The following is a 14,613-nucleotide window of genomic DNA, read 5'->3' as shown; positions in this document are numbered from 1 at the left end:
ATATAATATATGCTTGTGTGTGAATATGTACATGTTTGCAAATATGCATGTACTCCATTTAATATCTATATACATAATGAAGGTCATTTGAGGTTATTCTGGATGGAATTGAATTAGGACACATGTTCTTTTTTTATATACATTTTATTTTAACGTTACTTTTCTTTGTAAAAAGGAAAACAGGTTATACTTTGAAACAATTTAATGAAGGTTGAGTATAATTTATAGTTAAAACATACTAGGTAATTGTACATAATTGTAGCGCCATGATACTCCATGGTTGCACTGAGCATTGTATGTAACTTGAAATATGCTACATGATTGTTGTACTCAATTGAATGTTCACAACAAACAAAACAAAAAAAAGAAAAAAAAAAATTAGTCAGTGGGAAATGCTATTGGATAAAGTGAATTGCTGTTATTTACTGTAGTCTTGTAATAGTTAGTCAAGTTACCACTTGAACAAACAGGGAAAGATTTATACCTACTCATTGTTTGTTCCCATAGAGCAGGGGTATTCAATTCAAGTTCCAAGAGGTCCGGTCTCTATATTTGCTATATATATGGGTACCAGTAATGCTTTGTAAAAAAAATAAAAAATAAAAAAATAAACAGTCAAAATAGCCAGTGGCTTCTGAGAATTTTCAGCTGAGCACAATTAGATATGAATGAAAATTAAAAGATAAGATCAGATGTTTTATCAAGCTATTATTATATTTTATGTTTAGATACATATGTAAGGCAGAAGGCCATGTGACAGAAAAGAAACTGTATGGGGGTTCAGAATTTTCCTCTTGAAGTCTGGAGTATTTTTTATATATTTTGCTTAAAACAAACAATCAAAACGCTCTCATCACGAGCAGAAAACAAAGTTAACTAGTAATTTCAATGTTTATGTTGTCTTTCCTTGCAATGTACAAATAATTTTCCCAATTTGAACAATTAAATGTTTATTTTTAAAATGCTCTTAACATACTGATTAATAATGCTAAATGTAGATGAAAAAATAAAAAGTCTTGTTCCAAACCTGGTTTGAACAGTCTGAGTACGATAGGTAAAAATAACTATATATTTGCAGCATTGTTGTTTTCTGCAGTGTTTTAGCAAAAGTATCAATCTATTTTGCTGCTCACTGTGTTTCTGCTTCTGTTTTTAAAATAACCACGTCATCCGCAGCTCTTAATGGCACTTCAGTGTCTTTATAGAGAAACAACTCACACAGGAAAGGCTTGAATGAAGTGTGTTTTATTCTAGATAAAAAATATTAGAGGATTTAACAGATCATTACAATAAACGACCCTGAGCGCTTGTGGTGTGAACCGCTCTGTTGTTTGTGAAGCGCTGCTCATTTTATTTAGAAATGGAAAATGGTGCTGCCATTGCCATTATGTCTCATGGTCCGGTTAGAACCAAGCCGAGGTCCGGACCCAGACTGCGGTCCGCCATTTGAATATGCCTGCCATAGAGTAAATAAAAACCATTCTCTCTGCCTATTCCCAGACTATACTCGAATGTTTTATTTGTTAATTTAAATAGCCTTGTAAAATCTAGAACAAATGAAATTGCTTGGTGAAATACAACGGCCCAAATGTGGTAGGGCTGTCAAAATGGCTGAAAAACTAAATTCGAATTTTTTACTTAAATATTATCAATATTCGAATTATATTCTAATTTAAAAGGCATAATTTCAGTTAGGGGGAAAACAAGCTTTTGGCTTCTCTCCTGAGACCACAAGAGGGCGCATCGAGCAAAATATTATGCACGTTTCTTCAAAGCATAATAAAATAACATGACTGTCTTTGAAAAAAGCGCATAATGTTTAAAATGGGGGGAAAGTCATGGCCTAATGGTTAGAGAGTCGGACTCGTAACCCAAAGGTTGCAGGTTCGAGTATCATACCGGAAGGGATTGTGGGTGGGGGGAGTGAATGTACAGCACTCTCTCCACCTTCAATACCACGACTGAGGTGCCCTTGAGCAAGGCACCAAACCCCCAACTGCTCCCCGGGCGCCGCAGCAAAAATGGCTGCCCACTGCTCCGGGTGTGTGTTCACGGTGTGTGTGTGTTCACTGCTGTGTGTGTGCACTTTGGATGGGATATATGCAGAGCACTAATTCCGAGTATGGGTCACCATACTTGGCCACGTCACGTCAAAAAAAATAAAAATAATAATGTTTATAAACCATATATAATTAATAAAGTTACTTAAACAATTAGAAACAAAGCAGCATCATGCATGTATGTATAGTTTAATACAAAGGACCGAAAACCAATCAAAAAGAGTACTTTCTTCATTTATAAACTTGAGATGCAGTGGGATGGGGAAAACCGCCATAAAGTCTTGAGACATGTTTTTTAAAAGTTGAACTTACATTAATTTTACATAGCTTTCTAAACATGCCGCTCTCTTGTGCGAGACACGAGTGCAACGCTGATAGATGTCCCTCTAGAAAATGCGATAAATATGCGCTCTGTGTGAACGGCTTGGTTTTGGTTTTTACGTAAACAACATCTTCCCCGCATTGATTGTTCTTTTTCTGCAATATTTTGAATGAACAACGTAGCAGCGACGCATCTAGTGGGTTCAACTGGATAGGCTAACAACAGCATTAAAAGGCAATGACACTTACATCGTCGTTGCATTTCGTGCGCCACTGATAAGGCTACCTGACGCACACCTAAAATTTAAAATAAAAATCCACATTCGAATGCAAAAATGTTGCAAGGTGTGCAAGAGAAGGGGGGTTACCCTCCTGAATCTGACACCGTGTGGATTGTGTTCCCGTCCTAATGGAATTGCAGAAATATTCTGGGGGAATCCCATTACGTAGCAAATGGAGTGCTGCAATAATGTACTCACAGTCATTTTCCCACTGCGGTTAGCCTCCTCCCACTCCGCCAGGGCTCTCAGGAAGTTATCTTTGAGTTCCTTTCCTGTACTTGCCAGCTTCCTGGAAAAGACAACATTTAAACAGTTTGAAATGTCTCTTAAAAATCTCTTTCATGCCTAAATGTTCTCAGTTTAATTTGTTCTCACGGACAAACATTGTTGCTTACTTTTTGATATTGATGCATTTTCATAGACCCAAAAAACGAGGTGTTTAAATAAAACTCTTTCAGAAATCCACTGTATGGATCAAAGTATTACGATATGAAAGTACTTATGAATTTGGATGTATTTCTTTTTATCTTTACCTCAGAGTCAAATCACCTTTTAAAAGATATATCAGAACAATATTTGTCTTCAAGAAATATTAATAAAAATGCATCCAAAATATTTGAGAGAAACAAATACTCCTCTGATTTAAATTGCAACTGAACTGTAAAATACACCAAACGCCTACAGTCATTGTAACAATGATACGGATTATAAAACTATCCAGAATATCTGGTTTCATTAAAAGTATGAAATATGCTGCCTGAAAAATGTAAATAATCTCAAGGAGTGATTTCTGACAAAATGATATCTTCATAAAATAAATCATACTGCTTCCACCCTAAGACTGCTGGTAATTAATCGTAGTGGGAATTGCTATTGAATAAATCCTCTCTTGAATGATTATCTCTGTCATTTCAGGAAGGTTTTTTTCTCTCTGTGCTATTTGGCCCATTTCCATGAAAGCAAAGATTTGGCAAACTCCAGCCTGTACACCTGACATAACACTCATTGGCATTCATCTCTCAGACGTTTCACAGTGCAGTACCAGCAATAGCGCCTTGTCATTCACCCCAAATTTGCTCAACATTCATAATGTCTGCAGTATACCTGTAGAATCATCTGTCTGCCAGTAAACAAGTATTTGAGAACCTCTTTTTTTCCTCTCAGTTCCGCAGAGAGCAAAAACGGGTGAAAAGGGCAGCAGAGATTACCCTCTCCTCATATCACAGAAAAAAATGTAACACACTGCCTCATTTAACCTATCAAACTTGGTCTGCTCCCTACAAAAAAAAAAAAAAAAAGAAAAAAGTCAAATCTTAAAGGAACAGTTCACCCAAAAATGAAAATTATTATTTCACCCTCCTGATTTTTTATTATTATTATTATTTTTTTTTTCATCTGTGGAACACAAAGAGATGTATCAAGCACAATGTTCAGACACCTCTTATCCATTCAACAAAAGTGGATGTTGAGTATGGCTGTCAAGGTCCAAACAGTACAAAACATGACCTTAAAAAAAGTTTATTTAGCTTTTACAAAAAAAAAAAAACCTCTGAAATCTAATTTTTCTGCACCTTCAAACAATGTGTGAACATACACATGAGAACTAATGAAGTTTGTGAACAGTTTTATTCCTCGTTATGTGGCATCGATAGCTCTATGATAATCATGAATAATTCACTCAACTGTGAATTGAGTTCACCAACTCAGGTGTTCTGGATCCAGACTGAAGCTTGTGTAAATCCTAGTTAGTAGAGGAGTAGGAGTAGGAGTAGCCATTTGCAATGCCTGATAAAATAAAAACATTAAAAATATATATATAATTGAGCCTTTGCATAAGGTATAGGTAAATTTATATAATTCAAATCCGTTAAAGGATTGTTAGGCTGCATTAATTAGGTCAACCGGAACCGGAATATAACACAATAATGCCTTCTTGTGCTTTGACACAATCAGTAATGTATAAAGTGCTATACAAATAAAGGTGACTTGACTTGACTTGACTATAGGCTAAGCGGCAGGCTAATTGGCTAGTTGTATGCTAAGCTAGTACGCTAATTGATTCGCTTGTAAAACTTCACAAAGTTCTCGCAAGTAAAGTAACCACATCACATATTTTGATCATCTTGATGGTGAACACATACCATCTACTTATTAAAAACCAAGTCACTTTGAACAATCGCCATTTTGGTCTAATAAATGATTACTCATGGACTTACCCTAAATGAAGTATACTTAAAATTCAGTAAGTTAAGAAATGCTCAAATGCACTTTATATACTAAGTATGAATATCAATGTAATACTTATATCTAAGTGTGTACTATTTCAATACTAATTGGGACTAAATTGGACCACTTTTAGTAACAGTAAGTTAAAGTGTAACAGTAGTAAATTCTGAGTACATCTTAGTTTTTCTTTAGTTTTGCAACTATTCTACAAGTGAACTTTCTTACTGTTAGTTTACTAGTTACTGTATATACTTTTAGCTGACTTTCACTGCAAGTATACTTCGAAGAACACTCTTAGTAAACTAATAGTTTCATAATTTTATACTGCATGTATACTTCAAATTTTCATTAACATCACAAATGTAGTTTAGTATTTATATATTATTTTTGCACTTTTTCAATGAGTCTTCTAGCACAGGTGTAGTGAAAACACATCTCATACGTATGCATGAACAGGTGACCTGTAATGTGTCAGCAAACAGGAGGATCAACACAGGTAAATGTCATTAACTCAAACAGACTTTATTGGTAGAACCAGAAGACAAGCAGTGAAGCAGGTGAGTGATTGTTCAGAATGCAATAGTCCAACATAAACCTGATAATAACAGTCTTAACTTTCCTTGTATTGCAGGTGAGGAGGGGATCAGCGCCAGATCACAGAAGATGGAAGCAGATGACCGAGAGAGAGATTAGTAGCAGGTAAATAGCATGGGTAGGTAGCTAGTTAAAGGGTTAGTTCACCCAAAAATGAAAATTAGCCCATAAATTACTCACCCTCAAGTCATCCTAGCACTCAGCGGGTGTTGCATGCATCAGTCCAAAAGAAGTTAAATAAAAAGCGCCCATCCATAAAATAAGTGTCTCACACGGCTCCGAGGGGTGAACAAAGGCCTCCTGTAGCACATCTATGCGTTTTTGTAAGAAAAATACCTATATTTAAAATGTAATAATCACTTTAATATAGCTTGCGCCAACAGTTGTGCATGGAAGCAGCTCCGGGCGGATGACGTATGAGGTCAGCTTTGCGCATGCGCCGCTCAGAAGTGACGAACGCGGAAGCGCAGGGGAGAGATCAAAACAAAACAACGGTCACTTATTAGAAGTACAAAACGAGGATTTGTAAAGAAGAATGTTGGAGGATTTCGATATAAGCCAAGAGGAGACTGGTTTTCCTTTGCTAAAGTAAGGAAACTTTGCTTCCTTTGCTCCTGTTAACAAACGCTGGTTTTCATGAGACTCACCGGCGTCATCTCATACGTCGTCCGCCCGGAGCTGCTTCCGTGTACAACTGTTGGCGCAAGCTACATTAAAGTGATTATTACGTTTTGAATATGGATATTTTTCTTACAAAAACACATCGATTTGCTACAGGAGTAGCACCCCCGTTCACCCCCAGGAGCCGCGAGACACCTTTTTTTTTTAATGGATGGGCGCTTTTTATTTAACTTCTTTTGGACTGATGCATGCAACACCCGCTGAGTGGCATTAAACAGCTTTTCATTTAAAATAAAAATGAAAACGCACTAGAGTAAACAGGGCCTTAGTCACAAACCACTTTGGTGAAAGCCTATTTGTTATCAGTCACTAAGAAAACTACTATGAAATCAAAAAGTTATAATATTCATTAGTTATAAAGTTATAATAGACATAATATTCCTAATGAGACCCCGCACCACTCCTCCCTTTGGGCACGCTCTGTTGCCATACTCAAGTTACAGGGTGGCAGGTGGGGGGCTTTTACAAACAGGCTTGCTGCTCAGAAAGGATTTAACAGACCATGATGCACTTGGGGCCCTGCTCTGTTTATTCTGGATGATGAAAAGAAACTGGGGGGAAAAGCTCTAAGTAAATGGAACACACACATGACATTTATTTTGGTCAACTACTCGGCTGCCTGTAGTTCATAAACGTGCAGCCGGATGCCAGGCACTGTAATACTAGCATGAGAGGCCTTTGTTACAGTTCCTCAGTGAATGCAGCACAGGGGCCATAATACTGTCAAAGTTTATCTGGGGCCCGTGTCAAGTACCATGCGATATATCTACAATCTACTTTTATATGCTAAAACAATAATAAAAAAAAGGTTTAGCTATTTCCGTTAATGTTTGTGTTTTAACTGGTCATTCTTTACACAAATTCACACAATTTGTACATTGATTCCTCCTCAAGGTGTAACATGAAATGCAGCCTGAATACGTCATACCACCAAAATGCTACGTGACCACCCAAGTAAGTTCTTGTCAAAACAATGTCTGGTATCAACAAGCAGAGGTGTTAAAAAATATGACCAGCCTGTTTGAGTACATCTCAGGAATAACTTCATTGGCTATCTATTTAAAGAATGCAATCCACAGGGTCTTCCAGATTTTGTGCACACCCATTCCTCAACACATATGGATGACGTTACCTAGTTGTGGATGTATTGGCAGTAGCAAGTCTTGGTACTTGCTCTGCCGCAGCAGCAGCAGCGTAGCAGATCTATTCCGTCAAGACCAAATACATTAACATTGTATGTTAATCCCTCCGAGAGTTGTCATGACAGAAATATAGTTTAGGATTTATATATCATTTTTATTTCTAGTACAGGAGTAGCGTAAACACAAACATCATATGCATGAACAGGTGACCTGTAATGATGCATATTTGTTATCAGTCATTGAGAAAACAACTGTGAAATCAAAAAGTTATGCACCTGTATTGGCTTGAAGACATAATATTCCTAATAAGACCCCGCACCCCACCTCTGCTGCCATACTCGGGTTACAGGGTGGCAGGTGGGGGGGCTTTTACAAACAGGCTTGCTGCTCAGAAAGGATTTAACAGACCATGATGCACTTGGGGCCCTGCTTTGTTTATTCTGGATGATGAAAAGAAACTGGGGGCAAAAGCTCTAAGTAAATGGAACACACACATGGCATTTATTTTGGTCAACTACTCGGCTGCCTGTAGTTCATAAACGTGCAGCCGGATGCCAGGCACTGTAATACTAGCATGAGAGGCCTTTGTTACAGTTCCTCAGTGAATGCAGCACAGGGGCCATAATACTGTCAAAGTTTATCTGGGGCCCGTGTCAAGTACCATGCGATATATCTACAATCTACTTTTATATGCTAAAACAATAATAAAAAAAAGGTTTAGCTATTTCCGTTAATGTTTGTGTTTTAACTGGTCATTCTTTACACAAATTCACACAATTTGTACATTGATTCCTCCTCAAGGTGTAACATGAAATGCAGCCTGAATACGTCATACCACCAAAATGCTACGTGACCACCCAAGTAAGTTCTTGTCAAAACAATGTCTGGTATCAACAAGCAGAGGTGTTAAAAAATATGACCAGCCTGTTTGAGTACATCTCAGGAATAACTTCATTGGCTATCTATTTAAAAAATGCAATCCACAGGGTCTTCCAAGTTTTCACGCAGCCATTCCTCAACACACATGGATGACGTTACCTAGCAAGTATATGCTAACATGTCACTGTGCATCAACAATCAGGGCTGTGTTGAATTAGGAAGACAATGGTTGGAATAGCAGTACCATGAGCAAGTATAATAATAATGCAAACAGGATGCTATGTCAGTGATAGACAGCGATATGAGAGGAACTGTGTGTGTTCTTATTATGTAAGAAGTAATGGGAAGAAATTTGGAACACTTTAGGGTGTAACTCAAGCCACACTGATCTCATTGTTCACTGTAGACTAATGTCCTAGCACAAGTATTTTAGATTAGTCTTGCATCGTTTAGCGGACAACTGTAAAATGGACTGTTAAATTTTACAGCAACAAATATAGGCCTAAAAGGACGTCTATCATCTAAAGTCTATCTTATTCTATTATTACTTCATGTCTTCACACACATACATAAAGATAAAGTGTGAACACTTTCCAACACATTAGTTTATGCATGAAGTACTAAGACTTTTACATGTATTCATTTAGATTTATTTTAATTTCTACTCTTGTTTTTAACATTTCAAGTTGTTAATGCTAATCAATTCAGCCTTACTGTAAACAGTGTTTTTCTTAACTAAAACTATTAAAAAAATTTCTAGTAACTGAAATAAATCTTACAACAAATAAAATATAAATATTAGATGGCTTAACTTAAACTTAAAAAAGGTAAAATAAACTCAAATAAATAAGTTTAGGTTAAAGTACTAAAATTACTAAACCAAATGCAAAATGAAAATATAAATAATAATAATAATAATAACACCACTGACAATTGTATCACTGCAGTTGATGGACTATTAAGCAGCAAGTCTTTATTTCCTAACGCAAGCAAACTACGCTAGAATTCACTGTAGAATCACTAGTTTTCCATTAGTTTAGTACTTATGATGAAAAGATACTCACAGCTGTGTAAATATTTGGATTCAAAATGAGCATACTTTTAATATTCACAAATTTCTGGCAGTGGCATGGGTTGTAAGGACAGAGGTGGAGCTTGTGTCTCAGTGTCTAATTGTGTTTCCAAATCAGTCTGCACAAGGTTGTCAGGACAGATTTATGTGCAAAGTAAAAAAAAAAATAACGTGAAGTATTACTGCATAGTCAAAATACAAGATAACATGTGTCTTTATATTGAGCATAGATACACTGCCAGAATTTAGGTTTTGGGGGAGAATGTTTTTTTTTGGCTTTAGCAGCCTAGACATGCAGTCTCAAAGAAACCAAGCCCCCATTTTTATTGGACTATGATGAATAGCCCTTAGAGAACAAGCCTAAGTGCCCTTGAAATATGGTGTTGATGCACACAGAGGGTTTGGTTATTTACATTCAATTTAAGGGTGTTTCGGACATAAGGCATGACACTCAGCTGGTCGGCATCAATTTAAAGACAGAGGGCACAATGTGTGTCAGTGTGTGTTTGCACACAGGAGTGAGAAAGTCAATTCATTGTGGTACGTTTGCTCTTTTGTACATTTCTGAAGCGTCAAAAAAGTTATGTATATCTTAATCAGTTGTTTACACTTAAATCAACGAGTATTTTGGTGCTTTTTTGACTGTAAAGCATTCATAAGGTTGCGTCTGTTAATGAATGCATGTGAGTTGGTCAACTTGAATTCGTGACCACAAAAGAGGGGAATCATTTGGACTAGCCATGCACCCACAGAAGTAATTAATCACAGTGAAGGATAATAAAAGAGATTCTTTGCCAAAATGGAGTACAGATGGCCTTTATTCTTGATATATAGCCCTCAAGTGTAACTGTGTCAATAACAAGGCGAGTTAAGGAGAAGAAAAGCACATATAAGAACTCAACACTGTGAAATAGTCCAAAAAGAATTAAATGACAAGAGAATCTGTAAGCCTTCATGGGTTTTAAATCACAAATTTGTTGAATAGAGAGATTTAGTTCATAACTGCAAATTGAAAGTTTCCTAGCGTAAGCTGACTCCAAAAGTGTACATTACAGTTTAATACTGATATCCAACCCCCGTCATGAAATTTATTAGCCCTGTCAAAAGTCCTTAGCTCAAACGTATGGTATTCCAGATGTTTTGAGTCTCAAAACCAGTTTTTGAAAAAAAAAATCCATGTTGTTTTCACACGTAGTGTAGAGATGTATAAGTTTCACTTCTTTCATACAATTCAACTTTTTACTTTCTAAATGCTCTCAGCACGTAAATGTTCAGGACAGATACTGTATTTTGACGGGATTTAAGTCCTAGAAATAAAAGCTGAATCATGGCTCCAATGTGAATGATCGGACTACATACAGGCAGTTCCTCGAATATTTTGTTTCATAAAAATATTTCTCTGCCTTGATCATTAAAGATGTTATATTCTTGACACTGTAGGTTGTACAAAAATGTTTGGACAAGTTCTTATGAGTAATGTTTCAAGAGATACACACACACACACACACACTCACACACACACACACAAAGCGCATATAGGATGGTGATTAATCCAACCATGCTTAATCTTCATGGTAGACTTTTTTCTCCATCAAACCTGACAGATGTAAGGAAAACAACAGGGCACATCACTATCCCACCTATGAGACTGGGAATAGGGTAAAAGACTGAAATGGAATTTGTGGAATCAAATGAAGACTTTATCATAATGTTCTGTTAGTCAGCATGGTTACCGTTACTGGCAATAATCTAAAAATGGCCAAATATCAATTCTAGTAACATAACTGAGGGAACAAGATGAAAACGATCTGCGCTTAAGTGTAATGAAAATAAATTAATTAACTGAACTGAAAGCCAATGATTTATTCATTAAAACAACTGTGCTGACTTTCCTTCTCCAGCAATATGCAACTTGCAAAGATGATTTACGGTTTAGCAGCATTAGTAGCGCTTGTCAAACCTAAAGACAAAGAGAAGCATAAAGAAGCCTTTTCCCAAACTCACACTGCAATAATATGGTGCAGGTTCTCTTTGTTTTCACCCCCTGTGTTCAAATAAACTCCAATAAGAAGGAGGAATGTAACCTACACCTCTCTATTGCTGATGCCCACAATGGAACTCTGAAAGGAATTGCATAGTGGTGAAAGTGCAGGAGCAGCATATATTTGAGAGCTGGGAGCCCACTTCATCTTCAGTGTGAGCGAGGGACCGCTGCTGGGTCATGGGGGCCGAGGCCCCAATGTAAACACAGGTGTTGAGGAGGCAAGTAAAAGGGGTTACCCCAATCCAGTAGCTAGGGAAACAGCAAAAGTCACGCTTGGAGAGTGAGAACTACCCCCACAAACGATGCCAAATGGAACATTCCCCATCAATCTGACATGACTCTATATTAGGCCTCATTTGAGAGAATTAATATGGCCTCTGCCTTCACACAGCAATTGCTGTAGCTAGTGATCAGGTGCAGCAAGACGTGAAACTTGGGTGTTTTTGAATAATTTGGATGGTGTTTATCATTCATCTTCTTACATGTTGCAGTGTTTGTCTTGGTTCCAGTTCTGAATTAATGTGCTTTAATGACCCAAATATCTGTAATTGAGGAAAAAAATGTTTCTTCGCATTTTTTTCCTCCCAGAATTTAGAAAATATACCCAATAACTTGAGGAAAAAGAGGAAAGTAAGCTAGGTGTATTTATAATAATCAGTCACTTTTCACAATTAAATGTGTACTGGCTGCACTACAAAAAAAATTAAAAATTAGTTTAAAATATATTCAAATGTGTCCAGTTTTTTCCCCTCATATTTTCTTTACAAAAAAATAATTAATCTTTTATTTACCATAACAGCTACAAACACTACCTGGAAAGTGACAGCAGAGAGTGCAAAACATTGTGATTTGTATATAATTCTTCATAAAAAATGTTTAACCTTGAAAGAAACATGGGGCAGTAGAGACTGTGTGTTACAATGTTGCAAAAATATCTGCAAGAATATTAAAATGAACAACAGCAAGACTTAACTTTGTGTCTTGGAGAGATGATTCAACTATGGCCACTGAAGTGCAGTTCATTCTTGGTCATATCTTTCTCTGTTTCTCTCTCGCTCTTGCATGAAAGCACAATGTAAATAATATTCAGAGGGAGGGAGCTGCTTGCTTTGGACAGATGACCACTGGCAATGACCACTGGCATGAGTGGGCCCAAGTTCCTAATAACAAGTGTTCCTAACTCAAGCAGATTGGAAAAAACATCAATCTTTTCCCCTTTCTATAAAACAGAAACATGGCTGAAAGCTAATATTCCACTGCTCAACAACAATGCGAGTCAAATATAAGAAATTAGCAACTAAATTGTTGAATATGGCAGCAAGATATTTGCCTGCCCTTCAGCTTACTGCATCGATTTCCTTCATTTCAATGTCCTATCTATAAAAAAAGAATGTGCTTACCATGCTCAAACACTGTTAAAGAGCTCTGGGACTATGGCCGGCCAGAAAAATAAGAAGCTTTTTTATCAACCACAGGACACAAAGTGTTCCCAGTGGCGCTCTCTCAGCTATGCACTGACCAACACTATGAATAATGATTTATCGTCTAGCTGCTCTCGAGCTCAATTTAACTATCTGTTTGTGCAGCTGAAAGGAGAGGCAGGCTTTAACGCTTGGAATATAATGAAAGAAATTCAATACCGAACACTGCCATGAGCTCTAACTTCCGGCCATCCCATGCCAAATAAATTTGATCTGTACCCATTTCTAATTATAATCAAATGGCTGAAGTGTTGTCAAATAATTGTGATCATTATTGATGGAATGTCATCGAAAAACCTCACGCTTTACAAAAGACGAATTACCCTTAAAAAGGATCCCTGACAATGATTAAGATATCTCTAAGAATAACAGATGTTGTGTTGAGAATTCAGTCTTTCAGTTGCTTAAAATCTTTCTCAAATAAGAAGTAAAAAGAAAGATTCTATTCATACTGGCCTGGCAGATGGCAGCTTTCAATAGTACAGTGATTTCTAAAAATCAGCAGGTACAGTTTGTGAAATATTTTTCCTGAGGGCACTTGGAGGAAAAAGAATCTTATGGAAAATATTATTTTGGGCTGTTAAACGTCAAGGGAAATTCCACCCATCATGACAATTTACTTAACTCCTCTTTTTAAAGAAATTCTGTGTCACCTCTGATTATATTGAGTCAAATGTATCAGTTACACATACTAGACTCTTTATTTTACAGAGGCCTCTCATTGTTAACCACTGACGTTTGTGGTAGAGGAAGGCCTGTAAATGAAACATGCAGCATCATTAAATTATACTCAGGATATTTTTAATACGATTGGGGTTCTGTCAAAATGTTACATTTTAACCTGTGCTGTCAAGCCACAGTCTACAATAAATCAAAATATATCAACAATATATTGATTAATTTGATTACTTATTAACTCATATGAATTTTATGGACTAATCTTTTGACTGGTTTACCATTACCATTACCATTTAAACCATTAAATGCCAAAAATGTGCATTATGTTAGAAAAATATATCCTTTGCATGCAACTTTGATGTACAAAATGTAGGAAAAGGTATTTAAATGACCCTTAAATATGTCCGTGCCACATGATATGAGTTGTTTCATCTCACTCTAACATTCAGCAGGATTCCTCCATCACAAGCACTGTGGTCTATTAGATTAATCTGCTTTGCACATGTTAGGTTTGTGGTTCTAACCCAATCAGTCTGCAAGACCTTCTAATCATACAGCAAGCTAAAGTGGCTATTAACCACAGACAGACTAAGAAAACATAAAGGATTGTATATTACAAAATGTTCTGACCAGTGGAACTGAGCTGTCTTCCTTTTGCCTGTTGTTGCATAGTTTAATTGTCAACCCTCTCCTCCTGTCAAAAGAAAAGAGTTCATTTGGAATTATTTAGCTTTTAAGAACAACCATAGATACTGCCGGTTTCTCCGGTAGTGGGCGGAACTAATGCGCAAACGCTCAAAATCTCATTGGCTGGCACTCACTATTATCGTGATTAATATTCATGAATCCAGCAGCTCATTAGTGCGTATATATACATTGTTATTAGTAGTAGAATTCGTAATATTATTATTATCTTATCAATATTATTGTTAGTTCCCTTTCAGTCGGTCACTCCCGACGTCACGTCGGTTGACCGACGAAATTGGGATCTCGCTTAGAGGGACCAATCCACTTCGAGTGTAAACTAAACGAGCCAATGCACATTGGCATGAGATTATTGCATCCAGCTGCTGCTGATTACAGCGTGAGTATAAGTAGGCAGCAGATGCAACGCATATTCAGCTTTTCGCTTCGGAGCCGAGCGGTTCTATCGT

At 36.8% G+C, this 14,613-nt stretch overlaps 1 protein-coding gene across 1 annotated transcript in view; it reads right to left on the bottom strand.

Moving 5' to 3' along the window:
* The window catches only part of LOC107661266 (uncharacterized protein C4orf22 homolog), a 65,147-nt gene that overhangs the window by 39,546 nt on the left and 10,988 nt on the right, over positions 1–14,613 (bottom strand). The window contains exon 3 of the mRNA XM_016450764.1: positions 2,861–2,951. Coding sequence (XP_016306250.1) covers positions 2,861–2,951 — 91 coding nt within the window. The remainder of the gene's footprint in view (positions 1–2,860; positions 2,952–14,613) is intronic.

This window comes from Sinocyclocheilus anshuiensis, unplaced genomic scaffold (assembly GCF_001515605.1).
Source record: "Sinocyclocheilus anshuiensis isolate Anshui unplaced genomic scaffold, SAMN03320099.WGS_v1.1 scaffold1365, whole genome shotgun sequence".
NCBI classification, from domain to species: Eukaryota; Metazoa; Chordata; class Actinopteri; order Cypriniformes; family Cyprinidae; genus Sinocyclocheilus; species Sinocyclocheilus anshuiensis.
Note: the sequence above shows the minus strand (reverse complement) of the source record. Positions and strands in the feature narration are given on the sequence as shown.